The 12,933-nt window shown below is 48.9% G+C and overlaps 1 protein-coding gene across 1 annotated transcript in view; it reads left to right on the plus strand.

The window, feature by feature from the left end:
* The window catches only part of Fbn1 (fibrillin 1), a 217,364-nt gene that overhangs the window by 180,126 nt on the left and 24,305 nt on the right, over positions 1-12,933 (plus strand). The window contains exons 47-54 of the mRNA XM_004639014.2: positions 617-733; positions 1,757-1,885; positions 2,820-2,939; positions 5,215-5,340; positions 9,420-9,569; positions 9,911-9,976; positions 10,212-10,328; positions 12,568-12,687. Of these exons, the coding sequence (XP_004639071.1) occupies positions 617-733; positions 1,757-1,885; positions 2,820-2,939; positions 5,215-5,340; positions 9,420-9,569; positions 9,911-9,976; positions 10,212-10,328; positions 12,568-12,687 (945 nt within the window). The remainder of the gene's footprint in view (positions 1-616; positions 734-1,756; positions 1,886-2,819; positions 2,940-5,214; positions 5,341-9,419; positions 9,570-9,910; positions 9,977-10,211; positions 10,329-12,567; positions 12,688-12,933) is intronic.

Raw genomic sequence — 12,933 nt, forward strand, 5'->3', positions numbered from 1 at the left:
TCTCCAGAATAGCCACAGAGGAAAATCACAGACCAATAAAAAGGAGGATAATAAAGCAAGAGCACGGGGAAGGGGCCAGCGGAGCACTGGTCCTTGGGGATAGTGGAGAAGAAGGCGATCAGTCCTCCTGGAGGGCAGTGTGTATTTAGGGCTAACAAGGAGAGAACGCGGGATGTCTGGAAAGGCAGGTTAGGCGGCTACAAAGCGAGGCTATTTTCTTGCTGGTGGCCAAGCAGTGCCAGGTGAGTCAGAGCTTTTTGGTAAATTGGAGTGAGAACCCTACACGTTGGAGCGGGCCAAGTGTGGCAACGAGTCAAGGACCTGCTGCACACAGAATTTTTTCCACTTTCAAGTGAAAATATTTGAGAAAAGTGGTAAGGGTGGAGACTTCTAGAAGCCAATAGAATAAAATAATCCTTGTCCACTCCACATGTCCTCAGCTTGCCCTCGTTCACATGCCCAGCCAGGCCACACTTGGCCCCACGGCATAGGGCCCCACTGCCACTCGGGGAGCCCCGCTAGCCTGGGTGGGTCCTCAGCCTGCGAGGACCTGCACCCCAAGCACCCTCGCCTCCTGGACTGCATGACTGTGTTTCTCTGCTTTCCTTCCCACCAGACATAAACGAGTGCGAGCGCGATGCGTGTGGGAACGGGACCTGCAGGAACACCATTGGCTCCTTCAACTGCCGCTGCAACCATGGCTTCATGCTGTCCCACAACAACGACTGCATAGGTGGGTGTGTGGGCAGGGCGCCCCCGGGAGGCTGGCTTCCGCGTGCATGGCTGCGTCACCTCCGTGACAGTGACTGTTTCTCTTTCTTTTAAATATTTGCCACCATAGGCAGGACAGTTGGTGTGGGACCTGTCCAGCAGGTTGTGCTCATCAAATATCAGCTGTAGTAACTCTATCTGCTACTTCTATTGACACACTTGTTAGCAGAGATAATTTTTACCTGTACTTTACTGTGGATTCAGTGTATATCAAAATGCGTAGTGCTGAATAAGGGCTACAATACACAAAAGCAATTCTTTATATAAAAATCATAGGATACAGGGATTATGTAGGCTTGATGACTAGATATTTCTCTGAAGTCTTTCTTAAAAGAAATAAAATAGGGCTGGGGAGATAGCTCAGTAGAATAAGCGCTTGCCTGGCAAGTGCAAGGACCTGACTTCAATCCCTGGTTCCGCCAAAAAAAAAAAAAAAAAGAAAGAAAAAACAAAAAAGAAATAAAATAATTAATGCATAAAATTCCCCTCATGAAACATGCTAGGGAACAGTCATGAACCTAATAATGTACAGAGCTAGAAGCTGATTTTTCATACTTCTGCCTGTAGAATACTAAAGAATGCCTTCGGTTAAGTTGTGTATTAGGGCATCAGTGTTCACTTTTAAAAATAAAACCTAGGGGCTAGGGACATGGCTCAGTGGAATAAGTGCTTCCCTGGCAAGCGCAAGGCCCTGAGTTCAATCCCTGACTCTGCCAAAATAAATAAATAAATAACCTAAAGAAAAGTCAAGGCAAAAGTGTTATCAAGTTCTAGTGTGCATTGCCAACCTCTATCAATAATGAAATCTGGCTTCAATTGGTAGGTGTGGTGTAAGCCACTCTCTCAATACAAACTTGAGCTCTGCTGTCACGTTTCCTATTCGGGGACTGAGGCCACCAAGGCCACTAGAATCCAGACCAAGTGTGATTGTGATTTTGGTATTTTTTTGGACATACAAGGAAAATAATTTTTTTCTTTTTTGCAGATGTTGATGAATGTGCGACCGGAAACGGGAACCTGTGCCGAAATGGCCAGTGCATCAACACCGTGGGGTCCTTCCAGTGCCAGTGCAACGAGGGTTACGAGGTTGCCCCTGATGGCAGGACCTGTGTGGGTGAGTGTGGGCTCAGCCGTCTGCCGGGGAGGGCTGCCCCCTCAGCCCTGCTGCCCTGACCTCCTGGAAGCCCAAGGGAGAAGTCAGAGGAGAAGCACAGTACCCTGCCTGGAAGGACAGCCAGGCACAGTGACGTGGCCTACAATGCCAAACCCAGCAGGCTAAGGCAGGAGAATCACCATGAGTTAGCCCGGGCTACATAGTGAGTTCAGGACCAACCTGAACTACCAAGTGAGAACTTGTCTCAAAATACAAACACACACACACACACACACACACACACACACACACACTCTACATATATCACCTCTTTTATTTTTAAAAATGAAGTTATAGCCGTAGAAAGTGGTAATTGTTATGTTTGTTAGTTGTAGTTATCTTTCTTATATTGTTATTCAAAGTATGTTTGTCGGGCCAGCCAGATAGCTCAGCAGATTAAAGCACTTGCTTAGGCAGACACAGGGGCTTGGGTTTGATCCCCAGCATGTGCCGTGCTGTCTCCTCTCCCGGAGCACACTGAGATGGTGATTGAGAGTGAGCATGGTGGCACATGCCTGTAATCCCAGCACTTGAGAGGCTGAAAACTGGAGAATCACTATAACTCTGATCTACCTAGTGAGATGCTATAGACCCTGTCCTCAATACATTTTTTAAAAAAATATGTTTGCGACAGCCTCACTCTGACTTTCATGTGGTATATTTTCCCAGCACCGTCCCTTTGTGGCCAGTGGGCTAAAACGCGGTTATTACACTGCACACTTGGGAGCTGAGAACGCTTGTTGTTACTGAGTTATTTGTTTTTCTCTTTGTGGAATTTCATGGATGTCAAGGAGTTTTAGGTGCTTGAATTAATTCCAGTCTCCTTGAATTTGAGTTCCTGGATGGAATTCATGCCAAAGGGAAACTCTTCAGTCTTTTTCCCTTCTCTCTGCAGATATCAACGAATGTCTCCTAGAGCCCAGGAAATGCGCCCCGGGCACCTGTCAGAACCTGGATGGGTCCTACCGCTGCATATGCCCACCTGGGTATAGCCTGCAGAATGACAAGTGTGAAGGTAAGAGGGACAGGAGGGCTCTGGGGTTGGGAATGGGCTATGTCCTGGAGTTTCCACAGCCAGTTTCTGCGGGGTGGCTTTGCGTTGGAGTACTTCCGGGTCAGAGGCTGTGACTTCTGGCCAGACCAGAGCGGGTCATCTCTAGCTGAGGTCTGGTTACTTTTCCCCCAGCACACAGCTAGGTGGTCGTGGCCCTAACGCTTCCACTGTGGCTTACTAGAGCTTATGAAAATACAACCTCCCAACTGCCAGCTTTCCTGAATTTTCTGTGCTTCAGTGACCAGGGGCTAGAATTAAAAACAACCCTGAATCCAGCTAGAGTCAGAGAACTCAGACTCAGAGCAAAGTGGTTCTGCAATTTGCACGTGCACATGTTCTTCACCTCCAGAGTGACAGGAAAGCCTCAGGGGATGTTGTGATGTCACTTTTTCTTGATCTCAGCGTGTAAGCCATGGCATAGAGGGAAGAATGTGGATTGTAGTTACTTGATAAACAAACAGGGTTGAATAGATTTTCAGGATACCACCTTCCTCATGCTACTGCTTTGGGCAGGTCTGGCTGTCATCACCAGGGAGTGAAAATTTACCCTATTTCTAATATGTCAAGACTGGCTTTATTTACTGCATGATTAATGCATAATTCCCCAAAAGTGAATAGAATGGGGATGGCTAGAAAGAGAAGTGATTTCCCAAATGGTCGACAAATGGTCCCATTCTACAACATTTGTCCCCATTATTAAGAAACTGACACCTGTAGGCTAGTATTTACTCTGATAAAGAGAGTCAGCCAGGGGTTGGTGGCACATGTCTGGAATTCTAGCAGTTTGGGAGGCTGAGGCAGAAGGATTGCACATTGAAGCCCAGCCTGGGCAACTAAGCAAGACCTTCTCTCAAAATTAAAGAAATCCTGGGCCGGCCAAATAGCTCAGTGGATTAAAGCACCTGCAAGCTGGCACAGGGGCCAGGGGTTCCATCCCCAGGCCTGCTGTGCTATCCCTACCCCTGGGGCACGCTGAGATAGTGATTGAGACTGGGCATGGTGGCGCGCACCTGTAATCCCAGCTCTTGGGAGGCTGTAAACAGGAGAATCACTATGAGTCCCATCTAGTACTGAAACCCTGAACACCTTGTAGACCCTTCCCTAAAATACAGAAAAAGAAAAAAAAATCCTATGATATGACAGATATGCAGTACTTGGCAAGGAAGAAAGTATTTCTGCAACACGGCAGCACCAGCTTAGTTCCCAGGTGGGTGCTGAGCCAGCCACCAAGATTGGGCGTGGTGGCACAGGCCTGTAATTCCAGTGCTGGGGAGGCTGCGACAGGAGATTCACTGAGTCTGAACTGCATAGTGAGACCTTGTACCAAACACATGAAAAAATAAAACTCATTGCTTTCTTCCCTACAAATTCCTGCTGACTTTGTTCAAATAGAGTAGCCATAGTTTTCCTCAAAGTAGAGTGATCCTGTCACTTATTGGCCAACCTGGTACAGTTTTGAAACTGAAAAAGAACACTGTGAATCATGAAGTCACAGCAACATGCAGAGACATAAACTGGGGCTTTCCAGACCAAGTAGGACACGGGGTCTCCAAGCCATTGCGAATCCCTGTAGGCCACCATTCATGGGAGCTAAGATACACTGAGGGACACGTCACCTTCAGGGAGTGTCATGCTCCTGCGATGTGTGTGATAAAAGCACAATCTGTCAAGCGACATCCTGCCATATCTCCAGCAGAGCTCCACTGCAAGCCCCCCCGCCCCAGCCCCTCTCCCGTGATGCCTTCCACTTCCTGTTACATGGGACTGTACTTGTTTTCATGAATATTAGTGCCCCTGAGAGATGCTTCAGGGTTCCCACGCAGGATGTTGGTGAGAGCCCGGGGGTGAGTGGGGGGAATCAGTTTGATTCAGGGCTCTGCACGTCATGATGAGATCAGCCTCAGAACTTCTGCTTCCTGACCTCTGGCAAAGAGGGAGGCTACAATTTCCTACCTCTTTCTTGGCCTAACGTGGTATGAAATTATTCCTGCTATTCACTTCGCCGAGCGACTCTTCCTGAGTAAGGGAACTTTGTCACTGCACACCTCTTAGCGGGTGCTAGCAGACTCCATTTCCACATCGAGAACCATGAAATGTGATGTTAAACGTCAGGACTTAGCAGTGCTACTCACAGTGCTGTGCTGTAGCAAACAGCTTTGTGCCTGGAGGCGTTGTGAAAGTGAGGTGGCACCTACACTGCGCCCCCTGCTTTGTTTGACACGTATCCTTCCTGCAGACATTGATGAGTGTGTCGAAGAGCCAGAGATCTGCGCCCTGGGCACCTGCAGCAACACCGAGGGCAGCTTCCGCTGTCTGTGTCCAGAAGGGTTCTCCTTGTCCTCGACTGGAAGGCGCTGCCAAGGTAACCGCCCTGCGCCCGGGTCTCCACATCGGGGTGATCGATGATGCGTTTTAAATGAGGTGAAGTTCTGGTTCTTTGTGAGGGGAACAGTGGAGTGTGTTCATTCCCTAGAAGCCTAATGGTTATCGTATGTCAGAAGGCTGATTCTTACTGTTGAGGATAGAACTCCTCTGTCATGTTAGGGTTGCTTATACGACTGCCCAGGTACTTCAGTCTCTTAGGGGGAGCCCTAGGAACAGATGCTCACAAGCGACCATTGGAGATCACCGTGTGCCCCTGAAGTGTCAAAGCCTGGTGACAGGTGCCTTGGCTGGGTACACATGGGAGCAAAGCAAACTCTTCAGACAAGAAAAGTAGAGATGAGCGCATCTGCCCAGGATAAGGTACCTGTCCCCTACGCCTTAAGTTCTCTAAGAAAACAAAACTTTTAAAAAAACTTAAAAAGAAAAAAAAAAAAAAAAGGAAACAAAACTTTAAAATGGTCAGGATTAGAATGGACGTGGTAGTGCACATCTATAATCCCAGTGGTTAGGAGGCTGAAAACAGGAGGATCACTATGAGTCTGATCTGTGTAGTGAGACCCTGTAGACCCTGCACTAAATTCATAAAAATAAAATAAAACAGGATTACTGCTGGGCCACATCCTTCATTCTTAGGAACAGTGCTTGTCAGCCGTTTCTGTACAGATTTTGAAGCAATGGCCATGTTGGCTTTCAAATTTTAAAAGGTCAGAAATAGCCTAAACTCTAACACAATGACTAGTTAGGCTTTTCTAAACAATATAATTTTAGGTGGCTGTCTACTTACACAAACTAGTTTAATAAATTCTAGGGGAGGGATCTACAAATATATAGACTTTTTTCCTTACCGCACTGTCTGCTGTTAAATTGTTGTTGTTTTGGTGTTGAATTAGGATTGTTTGTTTGGTTCCGGCTGTTTTGAGTGTATTTGTGTGTGTGTGTGTGTGTGTGCGCGCACACACACACACGCTCATACACATGTTTGGCTTTTCTTGCATATTACCGAATATAAAGTATTGGATCTCATTTAAAATTCCGAAACTTAAGGGCCAGCCAGATAGCTCAGCAAATTAACGCACCTGCTTAGGCAGATATAGGGGCCAGGGTTCGATCTAAGGTGCCCTGAGACAGCGATTGAAGCTGGGCGTGGTGGTGCGTGCCTGCAATCCCAGCTTTTGAGGCTGAAAACAGGAGTCTGATCTGTGAGACCCCTGTAGACCCTGTACTAAAAACATTTTTAAAAAGATACCAAAACTAGGGCTGGGGGGTCCCAGCCCCACTGGAGGAAATCGCTTCATGTGTTGGAAGCTTGTCGGCCTCATCCCCGACTGTGCAGCACCTGCCCTGCCGCGCTCTGGGGACCTGTGACATGCTCCATGGGTGTCTGCATGCCCTAAAGACTCTCACTATTCTGTCACATTAGCTCGTGTATCTCAGCTTCAAAGTATAAAGGAGAGAGCTGAGAATTTTCTGCTTGTTTTGATCTTATAGGGAGCTCTCAGGGGTCCCCAAGGACATCAGGGCAGTGAGTAGGGTAGAACTCTGAATGGAGCTAAATCTGTTTGAATAAACAGATTTTCTTTCTGTTGGCCCAGCCCAGCCCAGCCCAATACGTGGAACTCCCACCCTGTCGTGCATGTGGGCCTCTGGCTCAGCCTCATCTTGGAAGAAAGCAGCAGGAATCCAGGTGTGAATCTGCCGATGTGGCAGGCAGAGGGCATTCATTCCCCTTGCGCTGGTCTGATGCGGCCCAGGCTGGTGGTTCAGGGAGAACCAGCCTAGCTGTGAGCACCTCTCCACATGCGCAGCCCTAGGGGCAGAGCCAGAGAGGAAAAATGTGGGCAAGAAAGTGGCTTTCAGAGGGCTGAGGCAGCTTCAGAGCTCAGGGAGGGCTCTGCGCAGCGGGGCTCATAAGCAGGCACCTTGGCCAGCCTAGCTCAGGTGCATGCGGGGGCCCCTCTGGTCATGAACCATTCTAGATGATCACATAAGCAAACCTCGTGGCTCTCTAAAGGGTGCAGATTTTGCAGCATCCCAGGAATAAAAATACCTATGTTTTTCTTGTGCAATGACAAAATAGGGGTCAGAATTCCATTGGGACACAGTGAGAACATTTCCCAGAACTGTGGATTATGTTTCTGGAGCTACAAGTGCCATCAGGTGGACGGTGGAAGGGAGGGAACTTGTCGCCTCTATCGATTAGAATCTGGGTGCACAGGGGTGTGGAAGAGGAGGGGCTGGATCCTGCAGCAGGGTTGGCGTAGCGTGGAAGAAAGAATAAGAATTTTCACACTCTGGGAGCAGACCATGCATGGAACTGGGTTTAAAAGAAACACCAAAGACAAAGAAGAGAGTTGTATCCAGTGTATTCCCTGGAACATCTTCATGACTAGCCCTCAGAATGTATCATAACCGTTTTAGGCCTAAGCGATAAAAACAGTGCTGATGAATGCAAAGCAATGCATGTGACAAAGAACCTGAAGAATGAAGGAGATCAAGCAGTGTCTCCCAGGAAAGGAAGATTTGCCTGGGCACAGATGAGAAAATCTGGCCATCAGGACAGAAATAGGCTTTGGTTGCTTTTGACCCTCTCAAGGGGTGGTGCTTGAAGGATGGCAGGTGGGAGTGGGATGGAAAGTGCAGAGAGGACGTGGCTGGAAGGGTTGGCAGCCCCTGAGGAGTTGAGCAAGTTCACTGGGGCGGGCAGCTGAATTGGACTATAAATCTCGTTAGATACAATAGGTAGGGCTGAGTATGTAGCTCAGTGGCACAAACACCCACCTTGCAAGCCCAAGGTCCTGAGTTGGATTCCTATTACCAAAAAAAAAATCTATAAATATGATAGGTAAATAGATGGATAGATGATAAGCAGGTAGATAAAGAAGAGATAGTCTCAACTTTAGTTCAGGAAGACTTCTGTGATGTTTGGCAACTGTGTTCCTTTGCCCTGAAATTAAAGCTGGGGAAATTGCCTTAATAAAAACACATGGGGGGGGATGGCTTAGTGGACTAAGCGCTTCCCTGGCAAGTGCAAGGGCCTGAGTTCAATCCCCGGTTCTGCAAAAAAACAAAAACAAAAATAAAACACATAGTGGTTATGACTGCTTGCTTCCTGGAGCTGAGAAGCACTACTGGAGAGAAAGGAAGGCAGAGGTGACCAGAACTAAAGGAAGAGGAATTGGGCAGGACAGGCTTGAAGACGCACCTCTAGAACCTGCAGATTTTAACCCCTTGTGCAATCAGAGTGGAGTCACATAAGACCTTAGAAGTGTCCTTTGAAGGAAACCGTGTTCCGGGCCTCTGTGTGCACTCGCTTCTTAGTAGTCGCCCAGTTTGTATTTGAGGAAATGGAAAAATCAGTTTCCAAAATGTGTTGAGCACTATTAGAGTATCCTGTAGGCCGGGGACCTTATCTTCCTTAGAATTACCCAACAGTAATCAACATTAAAGAAATACATGTATTCATTGAAAGAAGACTGTGCTGCCCACCCTGGCCCGGACCTTTCTTCCTCTCTGTGTTGAGCAAGCAGTGCTCCCGTGCGGCTGTGTGTGTGTGTGTGTGTGTGTGTGTGTGTGTGTATCCACAGGAAGCCCTTGCATTAGGCACACAGCAGGTCTACGAGGGGCCGCGGTCCGCGCCTGCCTGCCTGCCGCAGCGCTGCCAGTCCCCCAGGTGACCACTTCTTTATTGGCTCTGTCCCCGAGACCTGAGCTTTTATTTGGGTTCCAGGTCTTAGAGTCCACCGCAAGCAGTGCTATCGTGGTAAACACTTGGATGGACCCTAGGGTGCTTGCTGCATCGCATACAGAAGCCAGCAAGCAGAGCTACCGATGGAGGGTTCTGGTGGCTCATTCCACCTGTCACTGGTCCAATCCTCAAGTCCACAGTGGGTGTCCTTCGGGCTTCAATATGACACAGGTTATTTTGAAATAGTGGCTACACACGCAGAGGGAGACTTCCTGTGTTGAGGTGAGGACGCGCTGCACACAGTGCGTTGCTTGCTCTTTGCTGAGCTGCCCCAGGAAGTTGCTGACTGGCCCTGTGAATTTCCACCGCAGATCTGAGGATGAGCTACTGTTACGCGAAGTTTGAAGGAGGGAAGTGCTCTTCACCCAAATCCAGGAACCACTCAAAGCAGGAATGCTGCTGTGCCTTGAAAGGCGAAGGCTGGGGGGACCCCTGTGAGCTGTGCCCCACAGAGCCAGACGGTATGTGTGACAGCTGTGTTGTCTCTGTGCGGTGCGTGGTGCAGACCAATTGTGAGCCCTAGAAACAGTAAGGCAGACTGGCTGCACGTCTAATTAGGATGCCATATAAAAGGTGACATTGCTTCAGGAGCTGGGCAGTTATTTAATGACCTCAGGAGTCAAGTGCTTGTGTACCAAGAGCGTACCCAGGGTGGTCTTGTCCGCACCCTGGCGTCTGGCTTTGTCTTGCTGTCTCTGACCATACATGCAGCGTCGGGCCGTCTGGCCGCCATGACTTGCTGGGGAGCAGCCTGTGATGGGGGCAGCTGCTGCTCCTCCTGACACGTGTGCGTCTTCCACAGAGGCTTTCCGCCAGATCTGTCCCTACGGAAGTGGCATCATCGTGGGGCCTGACGATTCCGCAGTTGGTGAGTAGCCTGGGCTTGCGTCCCAGCCGCACCCTTCAGCTTCGGAGCCCTGCCTCTTGATTTCTCCACAGCCATCTTGCAAATAATCAAGCTCTGATTTTGTATTTCACTTAGATATTGATTGCATGGTGACATCACGCATTCTCTGTCAGATGCCGAAAGTGCCTGACACGTAGTTGATCTTTGCGTTACGAAAGATACATTGGCCTTCACTGTCTTTTCTTCTTTGCCTAAGACATGGATGAGTGCAAGGAGCCCGACGTCTGCAAACACGGGCAGTGCATCAACACAGATGGCTCCTACCGCTGCGAGTGTCCCTTCGGCTACATCCTGGAAGGGAACGAGTGTGTGGGTGAGTGCGAGCCCGTGGCTTCACCCCAGACCTCACAGATTAGGAAGGAAGCGAGGCAGCGCCCACTCTGGAAGCTGCCCCTCCCATAGTGGGACTTGAGTTTCGCACATCCGTCCATCCTCCATCGCGAGCTGCCACCATGTGCCAGACAGAGTTAGACTCTGAGCCACCGCAGGGCACCAGTCAGAGAAGGCCCTTCATCCTGAGGACCCGACAGTCTGATGGGCAAGACAGACTCCAGAGACTTCTGAGAGATAGTGGAGGCAAGGTCACCCCAAGGAAGCTCTTGGTAAAATTTACAGAGTGCCTAGCAGTCCCCGTATGCTTCCATGAGTGAATAAACTGCAAGCCTTATCTGGATTTTGTACCTTCAGCAATATGAAAGGCTGTATGCTCAGCATAAATTCCTCTTGTTGACCTTCCTATTAACATTTCCAAGAATGGCTCTGATGGTGAGCCTTTAACATTTGATCCGAACTTATTTCATGTTCAATCCAAATATTACGTGTTGAGCTGGCCAAACAGCTCAGCAGATTAAAGCACCTGCAAGCAGGCACAGGGGCTAGGAGTTCGATCCCTGGGCCTGCTGTGCTGGCCCCACCCCTGGGGCATGATAAAACAGCAATTGAGACTGGGCGTGGTGACGAGCGCCTGTAATCCCAGCTGTTGGGAGGCTGTAAGCAGGCAGATCACTATGAGTGCGATCTAGTAGTGAGACCCTGAATACCCTGTAGATCCTTCCCTAAAACAAAACAAACAAACAAACAAAAAAACAAATATTCTATGTATTTATGTAAGAATTCCAAAGCAGTTCAATGTCATCTGAAGTGATAGTGGTATAAATAATGATGGTTCATCTGTGTCACTTAATTAGTGTTCTTTTCATGCAGGGAGGGAGGGTTTCAGGATACTGGCCCCAGCTATGTCATGGGATGTAATCTTATTCACATGGAGCAATTTATTTCCAGTTAGTTTTCTAAATCAGAATTCAATGACATTTTGTGACTTCTGTTAACAGGAAGGGAAAGTAGTATTCTTTGTTGTCTTTTTGTTTATGAGAAATAATATTTTTGACTGAAATGTAATTTCACAGAGGCACGAAAGCACGTGCGGATGTTCTAGACTCTTCAGTGGGTGCTACTGTGCCTGTGCAGAGGGTGCCCCCTGCCGCACGGTCTCCCTACCGTGTCCCTTGCTGTCATTACTGCCTTTGGGGTGCGCCACGTGAGGCGTATCCCTTGACTATAGCCTACTACTGGTCCAAGCTTTAGATAGCTGAAATAACAATGTTATTTCTAAGAAAATGTCCTTTCCCAAAGAAGGGTCAGAATTCAGAGCAGTGAGCATTTAGGTGCGTGGGGCATATGTGGTTTTTCAGGTCTCTTTGATAAGATGTGTTCTGTCGCTATGGTGGTTCAAAGATATTTTTTCATAGCCTTTCCTTGGCCTAGTGGCAACCATCTGGTTTTAACAAAAGCCCCCAAACCTACTTGAGTCTTGAATTTATCCAGCTTATTAATTCTCCTTAACCTCTGGTCTCTTATTGTACATCAGTTTAGGCTTCTATTTTACATCTGCCAAGACTCCACTGAGACGAGGCTCCTCCGAGAGTGGCCTGATGTAGGGCCAGACTGGAAGGCACTTCCATCTCTATTTTTTTTAAAATAATTTATTTGTGTGTGTGTGTGTGTATGTGTGTGTGTGTGTGGCCAGCTCAGCCCACCAGGGGGCGGGGCTGGCTGGCATATGGTGCTGGGGGATTGAACCACAGTCCCTGTGCTTTGCTAAGCTTGTTCTAAGTAGGTGCTTTAGACCACTGAGCCATCTCACCAGCTCCTTTTTTTTTTATTTTAAAGAGAATAAAAAATTAAAAACGATAATAAGAAAAACAATACAAATGATATTCCTGTTAAAGGAGCAGAAACTGTTGGGCTGCTTGGAGGGGCCTGGTTTTAACCACCGGAGCAGCTACTGCCCCTGAAGATGGGCGCTTCCCGGCGTGGGCATCAGGAGGAGAACACACCGCGGGGCAGCGTAGGCGCAGTGTTGAGTGCTGTCCCCGCCGGTGCCACAGAGCGGGCTGAGTGGGCTATAAGCCCCGACGGCAGGACCCCGGTGTTCCCGTGAGAGGCGGCTGAGTGTGCACAGGGCTTCCCGCCCCAGCGGCCGTCGGAGGACACGCTCCTCTGGGCCAGCTGTATCTCAGTCGTCTTCTGTGTTTCCTCCTGGTCACGCGCAGACACCGATGAGTGTTCCGTGGGGAATCCTTGCGGCAATGGGACCTGCAAGAACGTGATTGGAGGCTTTGAATGTACCTGCGAGGAGGGATTCGAACCTGGCCCCATGATGACGTGTGAAGGTAAAGGACCCCGAGCTCCGGGAGTTGGCTCCCTGTGTCAACTGCTTCATGTTCAGGTGGACGGAGCAGAGAGCGTCTGAGCCCGCCACATCCGTCACGAATCATGCGTTCTTGTGTGGCCCCCTGCGGGTAATGTCTGAGAAAGACATGGGGGCTCAAGGCACAGCCACACGGGGTGTCACGCGCAGTACTGTTGGGTGGGTGTCCCCAGGACTTGTATTTGGATGGACCTCCTCTCTTCTTTGT

This window comes from Octodon degus, unplaced genomic scaffold (genome assembly GCF_000260255.1).
Source record: "Octodon degus isolate 3935 unplaced genomic scaffold, OctDeg1.0 scaffold00105, whole genome shotgun sequence".
NCBI classification, from domain to species: Eukaryota; Metazoa; Chordata; class Mammalia; order Rodentia; family Octodontidae; genus Octodon; species Octodon degus.